Source organism: Carassius auratus, chromosome 3, assembly GCF_003368295.1.
Source record: "Carassius auratus strain Wakin chromosome 3, ASM336829v1, whole genome shotgun sequence".
Lineage (NCBI taxonomy): Eukaryota > Metazoa > Chordata > Actinopteri > Cypriniformes > Cyprinidae > Carassius > Carassius auratus.
Genome location: NC_039245.1, coordinates 18,880,641 through 18,894,844, shown reverse-complemented (window position 1 = coordinate 18,894,844; position 14,204 = coordinate 18,880,641). Strand labels below are relative to the sequence as shown.

The 14,204-nt window shown below is 42.4% G+C and overlaps 1 protein-coding gene across 1 annotated transcript in view; it reads left to right on the top strand.

Annotated features, from left to right (window-relative positions):
• LOC113049632 (cAMP-specific 3',5'-cyclic phosphodiesterase 4C-like) overlaps positions 1-14,165 on the top strand; it is a 37,462-nt gene extending 23,297 nt beyond the window's left edge. The window contains exons 2-15 of the mRNA XM_026212148.1: positions 1,982-2,167; positions 2,550-2,586; positions 2,721-2,791; positions 3,130-3,179; positions 4,570-4,682; positions 9,562-9,655; positions 9,816-9,979; positions 10,094-10,192; positions 10,595-10,759; positions 10,891-10,990; positions 12,880-13,034; positions 13,154-13,276; positions 13,392-13,574; positions 13,671-14,165. Of these exons, the coding sequence (XP_026067933.1) occupies positions 1,982-2,167; positions 2,550-2,586; positions 2,721-2,791; positions 3,130-3,179; positions 4,570-4,682; positions 9,562-9,655; positions 9,816-9,979; positions 10,094-10,192; positions 10,595-10,759; positions 10,891-10,990; positions 12,880-13,034; positions 13,154-13,276; positions 13,392-13,574; positions 13,671-14,165 (2,035 nt within the window). The remainder of the gene's footprint in view (positions 1-1,981; positions 2,168-2,549; positions 2,587-2,720; positions 2,792-3,129; positions 3,180-4,569; positions 4,683-9,561; positions 9,656-9,815; positions 9,980-10,093; positions 10,193-10,594; positions 10,760-10,890; positions 10,991-12,879; positions 13,035-13,153; positions 13,277-13,391; positions 13,575-13,670) is intronic.
• The last annotated feature ends 39 nt before the right edge of the window (positions 14,166-14,204 follow it).

Genomic DNA, 14,204 nt, shown 5'->3' with positions numbered 1-14,204 from the left:
CTGGAAAAATAAAATGGTTTTGGAAGAAGCCGGTCATGCACCTAGGGCATGTAAATATTTAGATGAGGCCATGAGTCACCCCCCTCCTTCTTGCTCTACCTCTTCTTGTTTTTGCTCTCCTCAAGCTTTTTTGAGTACTTGTGAACTTTATCTTCTGTTGCTCACGTTGTTCGGTCTTCCCATCGCTGCAAGAGGAATTCTGTGAGCTGCGAGATAAGGAGTGTGAGAACGGGAAAAAGAGCAGGAGCAACTGTAAAAAGGAAGGATTTAGATGGAAAGCAGACAGACAGGAGAAGGAGAGTGATATAGAGGGAAGAGGAGGTGTAGGTCAAGAGCCTGAGGCAGTGTTCGTCTCAGGGGGCATATGGAGACGACAGGCAGGGCTTGTTTACAGGGGATTCACATCACTCAGGATCTCCAGAGAGAGAGAGGACGGCAGCTGCTAGAAAAAACCAGCACAGGCACGTTTTAAGTGCCACACATCTGTGCGATAAAGAAAATGTACACAACTGGCATAAAATACAGATTTGAAACTAGGCGTAGTCCAGATCCAGCTGTGAAGAAACAGGAGCTTTCCATAGCCACAGGCTAAAACTACCTTTAGTTCTGCGGTTAGGGGGCAGGAGACGAGCTCAGATGCCTCATGCATTGCGTGTGGGAAGAGGGGTGTTAGTGTTTTGTCTGTGAGAAGCAAGGGAGCGAGGGGGAGGAAGAGTGACTGACAGCGCGAGAGAGAGCCTGAAGTCTTGGCAGGCTCTGACGCTTCACTTCTAAAGTGTAGGCTTTGGTTTGAGGTTTCGCCGGTGCTGGTACCCATAATTCCTGGCATGACTCCGAGGAGACTGGAACCAGAACTGAGGAATTGGGAACCATGCAAGAGCCCTCTCTTTCTTCTGTTCGGCTCCTCTCGCACCGTGCCCATGACCCCTGACCCCAATATGAGCTTCAAGTGAAGCTGCTTTTTCAGATGTACGAGGCTCAGCATGTCCCAGCATACAGGTGATCCCAGCCAAATGGTTTGAGGAAGATCTATTTCCAACATTCTCCCCGTCTTTCATTAAATCTGCTATTGAATTTGGATTTGGTGGTATTATATGCCTTGTGTACTACAGGCGAATGACCTGCAATAGTTTTCATGCTCACTTTCAGCTCTGCAGTCATTAGGCTCTCTGGATGACTATCTTCATTCATTATCACAGAGCCACGATAACTGAGCAAATATAGCACGTCTATTATAACCCCAGATGAGGTCAGACACTGTATCCGTTACTTTGCCACTAGTCATGCATTAATGTTTCATGCTAAAAGTGTGTGGATTAGTCCTTCCACAGATGTCTGTTTAATATAAAGCTTAAAGCAGTAGTTCACCCATATAAAATCATGCCACATTATTATTATTAACTTACACGTGTGGTTCCAAACCTTGGTATATGAGTATGAGTATATCAAGTATATGAAGAACAGAAAACGTTCCACGGCTGTATTTTATATGTTTCAATTGGCATGTCACTTACGGTTGCGGCACATGCAAGAATCAACATACATTTCTGCATTTCGCCGACAGTTTTATCCAAAGAGACTTGCGTTTGATTCAGAGTATAAGGGTTTGGTGATGTGGGTAAGCAGATAATAACAGGTTTTTCATTTTTGCATGAACTATTCCTTTAAGCCACAAAGTGCTCATAGAATATAAATTGTGAAGTGGCGGCTGAGGATCCTTTTCTGATTAGGCTGGTGATTTCCTTAAATGGTTGTTCAGGGTGACACAGTCTTCATCCGTTCTTTATACATTCAGAGAGCGTTTGTGGTCTCTATAGTAAGAGGCAATCAGGATTGTTTGTGCTTCACATCTCTATTTGTGCTGTGTTGGACAGAGACTGGAAATCTAATGCTGCCACTGGCAAAGCTTTGTTCGAGCTAAATGACAAGACATGTAGTTTTACTTTCTCTCCCTGTTATTTTGGTTTCTCTCTCTCGACAGCTATGATGGGGAGAATGGGCCCTCTCCTGGCCGCAGCCCTATGGATTCGCAGGCGAGTCCTGGGCTGGTGCTCCATCCCTCCTTCCCTCAGAGTCAGAGAAGGGAATCTTTCCTCTACCGCTCCGACTCTGACTACGACATGTCCCCCAAGACCATGTCACGAAACTCCTCCATCAACAGCGAGGGGTAAGCCGTCTCCCTCAACACGCAGCACAGTTCCACTGTTTACTGTCTCCACTTTTCATTTCTAAAAGGCCTCAGAGGAAGTTCTTTTATCCCAGAATCACCATGCAGCATTAAGCACATCAACTAAATCCCTCTTTACCCGTCTCACTATAATACTGTTACACCCTCAGAAGAGCTCACGCTCCCAGCATGCAGGCAGTGACCACTGTGACTGCCGCATGGGTTATAGCTGTAAACAAATTGCATGTTTTTATGTTGGGTGGAGTCGATTTCTTCACACCTGTGAATGATTCTGGCTTCATCTAAAAAAACATCTGGCCATTTGGAAACATTAATGTTTTTTCATTCATTTTACTGGAACTGCTCTTTCCTCTTTCTACAGTCATGCTGAAGATCTCATAGTCACCCCTTTTGCTCAGGTAAGACCCGCTGTTGTGTCTGGCAAACAGTATATAATGAGTGCTAATTGCGTGTCACGACTTGCTGGGGTGGAGTTGAGTGATACCCTGCTGTTCACCTGCTCTCTCTCTTTTCCTCCTCCTCTTCGACACAGGTGTTGGCTAGTCTACGAACTGTCAGAAGCAACTTCACAATTCTTGTCAATGTCACGACTCCCACCAACAAGTCAGTTCAGTTCTTCCAGATTTGATGCAACAGTTTCTTTATTTCTGCTCTGCCCCCTTGTGGCCACAAGTGTCTTTTCTAAGAAATTATATTTATTATTCTATCTATTATATCATATATTTATAAATGTGTGTGTGTGTGTGTGTGTCTGTGTTTGTGTGTGATTTTTATACTGTAATAGTTATATAATATTTTAAAATATATAATATTTTTATATTCACATTGCTCAGTTCATAAGAAGTGCAGCTCTCCTGCCAGTGAGCAGTGCTAACTGTATTTATGCCAGTAGAGGGCAATCTTCACCACTATCACTGATGTACTTATCTTTTTGTCCACAGGAGGTCACCAGTGACCAGCCAACCCACGGTTCCCCCAGCAACACTCTCAGGTATATTAACTTAGTCACTGGTGAGCTTTCTATCTCCCACACTAGTACTGTCCCACACAGTGTCTCTCACATTACGCATACACTTCCTCTTGTAGGCACTGTTGGCAGTAAAATGCATTACAGCATCAGAAATATTGAAGCCATATGGGAAACAGTTCTGGAACCTAACCAGATGCTTTAACTAGCCAAATAACAGCCATCAGCTGCTAGTTTATAAGAGGAACTCCAGAGCATATCAGCAGTTGAAGGTGCTCCACGTGTTGAAGTTTTCTAAATAAATTAGTTATGACAGAAATAAGTAGTAGTAGTGGTATAATATTAATTTTTTTTCTTAAGATATCACTTCAACTTGAGCCCTCATCAGATCTTCTAATATACATTACATGGCCAAAAGTATGTAAATACTTCCTTCTACTGAGCAGGCTGCATATTGCACTAATTTCTGTGAGGACAAGTCATAATGCTATATGTTGTGCACAAAGTAAGGTCCATATAGGAATGGTTTAATAAGTCTGGTGTTCAAAAGGGACAGCACATTACCCAATTAAGGACTAGATTGGACCTCACTGAGTGCATTTACATGCATGTCCTTAACTTGATTTTGCTCCATAAGCCAACGATGCACGTGGTCTTGGAAATGCATTAAACCAACTTTTCTTTGTCATAAATGGCTTAAAGAGGTAGCCATCAAACTGGTACATTTCTGCCCATTACACCAATTTCAAATTCCATACAAACATACAGTGAAATGCTGCATCTGTAGAAATTGCATGAAAGGAGAATATGAGTCTATATACAAGTTTCCTGCTTGCATTTTTCATATTCAGTTTTTTCATTATGCAATAACTCCCATAATAAATGGAATACTCAATCAGAGAAAGCTTGATTAGGTTTTGATGTCAATAACGGAATAACCTAACTTTTTTTTAATCGTCTCGTAAACATGGTTTTCTTTTGCTGCCAGGTTATTGGTTTGCATTGAGGTTAAACACTGATGAACCTGGCTTGTTATTCTAATTCATCCTAAATTTATTCACTTTGTTTCTATGATAATAAGTTTATAAATCAGTTTATGTCAGATGATTTTGGCACGTTAACAGCTATGCTCTTTTTCCGCTGGTTTGAAAAAAAAAAAGGATTATCCATTCTTACAAGGGAAAGGATCTATTATTTATGCGACATTTGATCTCTCCATATGAAGTTCTTGAAATATTCATGCTTGGAAGTTTTTCTATGAAGACTCAGACAATTCTTTACTTCCTCCTGTCAGGAAACAACATCCCCACTGTTCACAAACAGAGTTCTTGCTGTGTCCCACAGTCGGTGTTAAATGCATATGACAGTAATGTCGTGATGTGGTGCTGATTGCTGTGTCTTATGTCCTGTGCAGATGAGACATACCAGCAGCTGGCCCGGGAGACTCTGGAGGAACTTGACTGGTGTTTGGACCAGCTGGAGACCATTCAGACCCACCGCTCTGTTAGCGAAATGGCCTCCAACAAGGTGTTTCTTCAATCACTTGCTCTTGCATTTGTCCTGCCTAGTTTTGTTCCTGTGGAACAGGGGTGTCCAAACCAGTTCCCGACGGCCACTGTCCTGCAGAGTTAAGCTTCAACCCTAATTTATCACACCTAAACCAACGAGTCAAAGTCTTCAGATGCAATTCTCCAATTTATTGGTTATAATTTCCTTTACATTTTACAAAACACTTAACATGACACATTAGATTTCATCAAGTAGAGGTTTCAAGATCTCCCTTTCTGTTGTTTGTCACGAATGAAAGACATTCGGAAAAAGATTCTTGAGCAGGTTGTGTGCTGGTTTGTCTAACATTGTCCCGTCTGAGTGATGTTCTTCTAATTATCCTCAATAAACACTGAGGCAAAAAGCTTTTGTATGCAACTCTGTCAGCCTTGTCTTACACAGTGCTCTGGTTTGAGAAGTGAAGGAGAGATGGAGAGAGGGGGAGAAAATATGGGGTTGGATGTGGATAGGCAGGACATGAGGGAGGGGGCTGCAGTTTGGTCCTGATGCTAGTGTTTCTGCTTTAACCTTCGTTGCTATCGCGCTGCAGCAAGGTCTACCCTGCCAGTTAACCATTGGCTCTTCACTGTGGCCATGAGGCATGTGATTTAGATTCTGGCCAATGAAAAATCGGTTGCTCTCTTCCATAGCTTGCCTGCTTAAAGACACAGTACCGTGAAGACTTTGAATGTGCAGTTTTTGTATGTTTGTGTCCATGCATCATAATACCGGCGTTTTGTGTGTTTTGCTGTATACCTGACAAGACAGATGCCAGAATGAGGAGTAAGCATCATTTGAGTGTGAATGGAAGATTGAGTGGGTAATTGAGGCAGAGCTTGTATGCTGAAGTAGATAACACACATATTCTAAGCCCAAAGCAGAATCATTCGTGCAGAGATTAGAGGAAATACTAAAGCCTAGATTCCCTCCCCTCCTTTTTGTCAGACTATTAAATACATCTTGCTCTCTCACCCTCACACACACACATACAGACGTTTCTCCATTTTTCTCCACTCTAACATGCCGTCTGTCGCACATGCGCTCTCAGGGTGCATGCACACGCACACACACCCAAGCACGCGCCTCCTGCCACAGCGGCTGATTAGCTTGCGAGATCTGTCTGCAGCATCCAGGGAAACAGAGCGAGAGGCAGAGCATCGGCTGAGCTGCATCTGATGCCGCGTGTGGATTAAACAGCGGGGCTGCTGAAGAGAGCCGCATTGTGCTGAGAGGACTGGTATTGTGCTCTATGGACTGTGTGCTTTAAACACAACTCGCTGGGAAACCTGGGCCCGGGTCCTGGAGCTCTGCGGTGGGGGAGGGGTGTCGACGCAGGGACAGAGAAAGGATGTTTTTCCAGACCACCGCTCTTTTGTAGTTTGACTTTTGACTGAAGGCCCCATCTCTTTTTGTGTTTCTGTGTCTCCTTGTTTCTGTCGTCCTCTCTGTCTCCTTTCCTCCGTTTCCTCCTGCTGTTACCTGTGTTGTTGTTTTCCTTCGTCCTCCTGTCATCCCTCCGTCAGTCACTGTTAGCAATTTGCTCATTTTCATCTTTCTCCCTATCTGCCGTAATTCCTCTGTCCCCCTTCCCTCCGCATCGTCTCCGTGTCCTTCAGAGGGTCCCGTCTCTTTGACTCTCCATCTTTGTCCGTTCCACCCTTCGCTGCTCTCTCCCCCTTCTGTTGGATCGGGATCAGCTCTACTCAGCGGCTGGGATGAGATGTAGTCCCTTTGGCCTGTGGATCTGGGCGGCTCCTTGCGGGCCGTTCACAGGGGACACTCGCCTGCAGATCACCGTGGAGCCTGCTTGTTGGTTTTCCGGAGGGCCTGGTTCTCGTACTGCTTGCTGCATGTAGAGAGACAGCGTAAGCGAGCGCTCGCCGCTGGACTTTCACCACAGCTTGCTCCCCGCCTCTTGGGGGCAGCCGTCACTCTGGAGCGTCCCGGCCTGCTAGGCTGTGGCCTTTCTGCCCACACCCTGACCGCGCCCACATGTCGCTGGAGCACCCGTCGTGCTTCGGCCCCTGTTCACTTCCGCGCCTCTTGCCTTTGCCAGCGGTCCACGCCATCTGTCACCCTCAGCATGGGTGTAGTGGAGGCCATTGACCCGTTACCCTCTTCATGCCCCTCACCTGTACCTGGAGGCTACCGGCTGGCCCACTCCTCCAGCTACAGCCCCCTACAGGGGAGAGGAGGGTCAGAGCTGGAGCTCGGGGCAGCTGCTGATGGGGTGCTGGATGGGGGTAGTCAGGACACCGAGTGTGGAACCCCCTTCATGGATCTATTCTGTGAGACCTGCTCCAAACCCTGGCTGATTGGCTGGTGGGACCAGGTAGGGTCCAGCATGAACAGAAAAAGGTCACTAAATATCTGTTAACAAACAGTTGGTCCGGTCCCAGGGGTAAGGCTGTTTGTTCAACAGAGTGATAAATAGAAATGCGGAGAAGTAACTAGGACAGGGTAAAAAGAAAAGTTTGCTTCTGAAACAGACTACATGTGATAAGACTGATGTTTGTTGCATGTTGGGCGCATCCATACCTCGAGTTTGATTTTAAACTCGAGCACTGAACTTTTGCACCTATTCAGTGTCACTTTGAGAGGCAGGGAGAAAATGGCTTCCGCTGTAGCTCTTGGCTTATGTTGTTTCTGTGCCTAGAGATGGACAGAACCTGTACTTGTGTCACAGGACACCTCAGCCCACATCTTACCACTTCCTCCCTCTTTCCCTTAAGTCTTCTGTCCATTGCTCTGTCTCAGTCTGGCCTGGGAACTGGCTTCTTCTGGTCAATATTTTGTAGTGTAGGACTAACTTTTTTCTGCATTGTCACTTCATCCAGGACTTGTGTTGGGAGGTTTGAAATGGATATTGATTGCATTGAAATGTGTCTGTTTGTGTCCCAATGTTTTTAATTCTATCTGGCAACAACAAACCTTAAATTGATCATGGGCTAAACTAAAAGTGTGTTGTTGCCAGATACAATTACAAACATTGGGACACAAACATGGACTCTCCCACATTTCAGCATCTTGGGCTTAGATGCTTTCTCTAGTTAACTGTTGAATGTCAAATATGTTTCATCTTTTTGTTGCTTATTGGACCTGTTAACATTAGCCCATTAACATGCGGAAGCACAGAATAAAAAATATATATATATATTTTATTATTACCATTTAAAGTGGTTTATTAATTAATCAGTGTCTTATAAAAAAAAATGGTACAGCCACAATACATTTACTTTCAAAGATTTAAATGTAAATAAATATGCTGTTGCCATTTCTTGTCCCCACCTTATCAAACTCAGTCTTGATAAATAAAGGCATCAGATACTATCAGATACTATCCCCTTGTAACACCTATTTGTATTAATTTTGACTGATTTCCTTTCCACATGATCTGGTATCATCTTGGTCCTCCAGAGGATGCGTGCTAAAAACAGTTAGCACTCTGTGAATGTTTTAATAATGACTCAGCACAGTACAGACAGAGCATTGGTACAGTATGTAATATGCACTTGCACAGGAAAGAGGATTTTGTAAATGAATCTTTATGTAAACTCACAGCTTGACTGTGTGAGATAGATCAACATTGTGTATTGATCCCTGAGGGAAAATTCGGGAAGATTCAGGTTTACAGTGTATGGGTTGATAGCTGTGACAACAAAATGGTCTTGGACTTACTTAAAAATTACACTTAACATTGATTTTTTAGTTCTCCTTCTGTGTCGATGATCAGAAATTGTGCATTATGTGTTTCTTAAAACTCAGTATATTTTACTAGCTATAGATGTTTTAACAACAATGATGATGCACGTAACAGAAATGCATTTGAATATGTGTGATACACGAACATCCATGTGATATAGGAAGGGAATTACATTCAGACCATGAAAGAGAATGAATAGAAATACAATCAATGGAAAAATATGACTGCAGAGGGTGATTACGTAGCATTAGACAAATGGTATGGAAGTAAAGACTGACAGGAAACGAAAATGTGGACTTAAAGAGAGAGATAAAGACAGAATGGAGGAGATGGAGAGTGATACAGAGAGTGCTGACCTTGGAGGAGGTCAGAGACAGACACCTGCCTACTCTCTCAGATTGTCACCCAACCCATCGGCTCGCTCCCATCACGCTGCAGGAGGGACTGTGAGGATGCAGTTGCTAAGGAAACCTGCTGGTTTCCATGGAGATTGTAATGTGTGAAAGACCAGTCAGTGGGACAGACCAGGGGTCTTATCGGAGTCGTGCTGTGTGACTGTGGACTTGTGTTGTGTTGTCTGCTGAACTTGCACAATTTCAGTCATTTGAAGCACATATTTGGTTCTTATACAAAGACGGTTTGCAGAGATTTAAGGAGACCACTCCACAATGCTTTCCCCCGATGGCCATCACTTAATTAGATTTTAATTAAAAGCAAGCCCTTCCTCTAACCACACAATGTTACAGCTGCAACATTAGTTATGCCTTAGGTTTATTTGCATGTAAATATCTGCACACTGTAGAAGTACAAACTGCATATGACCTTGCAGTACCACATACCATGGCATTTTTAAGGTTGCATTCAGACATTTTCAAAACACGTCTTACGTCTAAATGCAAAAGCAAGAGTAAACATCAGAATAATACAGAAAAAGGTATGTTTTTAAGGGACAGGGCACCCAGAAATGAAAATGTTGTCATCATTTCCTCACCATCATTTTGAAAAAAAAATTCTTCTTCTTCTAACTTTAACTTTATTTATTTAACCATTTAATACAATGGATTTGAAATGTTATCATGTAATAACATATAATGATAATAATATTCCGCTTTTCCCTGTCTATCTATCCCCATCTTTCCCTTTTCTGATCTCTAGTTCAAGAGGATGTTAAACAGGGAACTGTCTCATCTTTCAGAGATGAGCCGCTCGGGGAATCAGGTGTCTGAATACATCTCCACTACCTTCCTAGGTGAGTGCGCATGCTCTTCTCTGTACTTCTATTTTCAGAAGCGCAAAACCTTAGATTCAACATCGCAGTATGTACATCTTACCGCTCTGAAACACTCGACGCTTACTGATTTGAAGATAGCTGTCATCTATTAAACGTTCATGCACTGGTTGTGTCTCAGACAAACAGAATGAGGTGGAGATTCCCTCTCCTACGCTCCGGGAGCAAGAAAAACCAATGTCTCACATCAGTGGTGTCAAGAAGCTTACACACAGCTCCAGCCTCACTAGTGCAGCCCTGCCCCGCTTCGGGGTCAAAACCGAGCAGGAGGACGCACTGGCCAGGGTACGGGCACAACTCAGAACTTTCCCAATCCTCCACCATTACTACTGGTTATTGGTGTAAAAAAAGTCAGTTTGCCAAAGGGATTTGATGATTTAATTAACTCTGTCTTTACAGGAGCTGGATGACTTAAACAAGTGGGGCCTTAATATCTTCCATGTGGCTGAGTACTCCAATAACAGACCTCTAAGTTGCATCATGTTTGCTATCTTCCAGGTGTGTGCTCCCTGAATTAACTCTCTCAACTACATAGTTTTTAATTTTTAAAAGGTATATTTTCATAATGTTTGAGTATCAGTGTTCCTGCTGAGTCTGTTTTGAATGTGATGCAATTAAGAAAACCTGCAATAAACATTAGCAGATAAATAATTTCCTTAATACTGTAAGTATAACTGACATTACAACTGAAATATACCCAGCTGAATTGAATAAAATCAAACTGATGCTGGAATCAAAATATGAACTTATGAATCACAATTTAATCGAATCGGGAAATCTGTATTGATACCCAGCAATACTAGTTACAACAGCAAACTTCTTCATTATTTATATTGACTCACGATGGTTTGTTTTACTTCCACTGTTTATGTTCTGTCTACAAACTGCAACGCGTTAAAGGAAAGGGATCTATTAAAACAATTTCGGATCCCAGTGGACACATTTGTCACCTATGTGATGACACTGGAAGACCACTATCATGCCAACGTGGCCTATCACAACAGCCTGCATGCCGCTGATGTCACACAGTCAACACATGTGCTGCTCTCCACACCGGCACTGGACGTGAGTATATGCCAACATGGGACAGTCAGTGCCCATTCAAAAGCAAAAAGTTTCATCATCTGAAATCAGACTTCAAAGTCAGCACTGACACTTCACATAATGACCATCATTCAACGGTGTCTTCCCACCAGGCCGTTTTCACTGATCTTGAAATCCTGGCTGCATTGTTCGCCGCTGCCATTCATGATGTAGACCACCCTGGAGTTTCCAACCAGTTCCTCATCAACACAAGTAAGTCCACATTATAAAAAAATTATGATGGCATCTGAGAAATGGTTTACAGAAGTGCAAAATCATAGGCCTTCTTTCAATGCATTTTTATATATTCTAGAAATAATATTAAGTAAAATGATAATAATACTAAATACATTTGCATTGCAATTACATTTTTAATGCAAAAATGACTGATGATTTGTTTACTGGTGCTTCCAAGACTATCACAAATTTCATCAGAACTTCATCTGTTAGTCAGCTAGATAATTATAGGGGTGGAGGACAAAATCAATTCACATATGAATCGTGATTCTATCTTCTGGCGATTCACATCGATTAAAAAAATGCCAGTATCACTTTTCTGAAATGTTACATTTCTTTAACTTTGCCGTACTGTCAAAAGTGTTTGACACGTTAGTGTGATTAATCACAGTAAGCTGCAAAAAGATTCAGTGCAGCACTCTCAGAGGCATTCAATCCTGAATTCAGTTCTCTTTCACAGATTATTGCACTTAAATGGTCAAATATACACTTAATTATGTCAAAATGCACATTATATGTATTCACATAAACATAGTATATTATGTAGTATGTGAATGTGAACAGTTTGGAGCAAAACAGATCTAACAGTATATTAAATCCGTGCATTTATTCTTAAAGTGTATGCAGCCTAATAAACTGTTGCCGTCTGTTACATTAATATTAATTTAAAATAAATAAATGAAAAAAAAACACAGAAAATCATGCACTGCTTTAGACTTAATCACTTTTGTATCTTTATTATGAAAGATTATTATATCAAGAAAGATATTATATCACTGTATATGTAATTCATACAGGGACGACTATAAAGTTCTTTATTTTTACATTTGATCATTCAATTTCTGTAGTATTGATGTTAAATAAATGACTGTACCTGAAAAACTTCAAAGTTTATTTAATTTGTATTTCTTTCTATTATATTTGTATGATATTTTTGTATTTAATTTAACAGATTTATATTTGCAAAAGTTTTTATTATCGTGTTAAGGAATTTTATTTATGAACCAAGTACAGTACATTATTACAGATGACTCCTAGTTATTTGTGTAATGATAGCAGTCAGCTTAAATGGAGTTTGTTTTATAATACTGGGTTGACTAAAATAGGAAGAAAAAATACAATACATTTCAAGACTTACATTTAATTCAGTGAGCTTTTTTCTTCAAGACCTATTAAACTACGTACTGCAGTCATATAGGAAAGTGTTAACTGAAATCTATGCATAAATCAAATCAAAATATGATTCAAAATCTGAATTGAGTTTTGAATTGATGTACCAAAAGATTCCCACCTCTAGATAATTGTATTGGTAATTAGGCTAGCCATGGTATGCAATAAAACCGGTTATGAGGGAAGATACCGGTATTTAAATGTATATTGTTTAAAGGTGAGAATTTTAGTTTTACTTGACAACAAAAGTTCTACATCAATATCCCTAATTAATGAAATAGCCTTAAACAATATGTATAGTGTAATGTATAGTAAAATGTATAGTTACCAGTACATCAAGCTTTCAGTCTTGCCACCTCTTACGTCTATAGAGTAGGTTCCTTTTAGACATGAGAAGCACGTTCAACGTCTTTGCAATGCAGCTGCTATAGTAACAAACAATAAACATGCTTGTTATTGTGAATGAAAATATAATGCATCTGAGGCTATCTCTAAATATTGTGAATAAAATGGGCAAAATCTGCAACAGCGTCCTCACTTGTATCTGTAAAGGCCCCAAGGAGACCCTGAAATCTACTAATACAAGGGGGAGTCGTGGACTCCTCACCCTAAGGTTGTGGGTTTGAGTCTCTGGCTCTTAACTTGGCTGAATGTCACGTCACGTCACTAATAGCCTGGCCTGCTCTTTGTCACAGACTCAGAACTGGCATTAATGTACAACGATGAATCTGTACTGGAGAACCACCACCTGGCTGTGGGTTTCAAGCTTCTGCATGAGGAGAACTGTGACATCTTTCAGAACCTCACCAAACGGCAACGGCAGAGTCTGCGCAAGCTGGTCATCGACATGGTTCGACCCTGACTGCACTGCACTGCACCTCAGTTTTATTGTATTCCTGAAGGTCTACATGTTTGTTTTTCCCGTGTAAATGGAAATAACCACAATTTCTTTTTTCCTTGTCGTCTCAGGTTCTGGCAACAGACATGTCAAAGCATATGAGCTTGCTGGCAGATCTGAAGACAATGGTCGAGACCAAGAAAGTTACGAGTTCAGGTGTGCTGATGCTGGACCACTATAATGACCGAATACAGGTGTGTGTCTTTATCATGCAACAAAACCGTTCAAAACTATGACGTGATTCTGTAAGTGCAGACTAGGAAAAAAGACAGACTACTTAGTCACAAGTGTGTATGTGTGTGTGTGTAGGTCCTGAGGAACATGGTGCACTGTGCTGACCTTAGTAACCCAACCAAGCCCCTGGCAGTGTACAGGCAGTGGACTGAGCGTATTATGCAGGAGTTCTTCCGGCAGGGCGATAAAGAGCGAGAGCGTGGGATGGAAATCAGCCCCATGTGTGACAAACACACTGCGTCCGTGGAAAAGAGTCAGGTACACATATAAACACCCACGCAGGCATACATTCTCAACCTTCTCTGACATAAGCTGCTCCTAAATGCTCTCTCGGTGTCGGGTTTCCTTATTCAGGTGGGATTTATTGATTATATTGTGCATCCCCTGTGGGAGACCTGGGGGGACCTGGTCCACCCTGATGCTCAGGAAATTTTGGACACCCTTGAGGACAACCGGGACTGGTACCAAAGCACCATTCCCCTGAGCCCGTCGCCACCGCCGGACGGCCCACATAATGAGCTTGAATCCTGCAGGAACAAATTCCAGTTTGAGCTCACCCTGGAGGGAGAGCCAGGACAGGACGGTACACCCAGTCATAACCACATAGACAGCCATGGTCAAGAGGCAAAGAGAGAAGACGAGGAGGCGGATGAAGCTGAGGAGGACGAGATCGAAGAAAAAATGGAGGACGGCGAGGAGGTGACAGAGGTAGTGGTCGAGAGCTCGGGACGGAGGCGACTGCAGGTTCAGTCAGTAGTCGAGGAGGAAGACGAGAGACAGTCTGATGAGATCCCCATGGAGGAGACGGAGGAGGAGGAGAAGTCAACCTCTCCCACCGATGACACGTAATACTTGAGATTCAAGGAACAGCTGTCTGGCCCAGGGGGC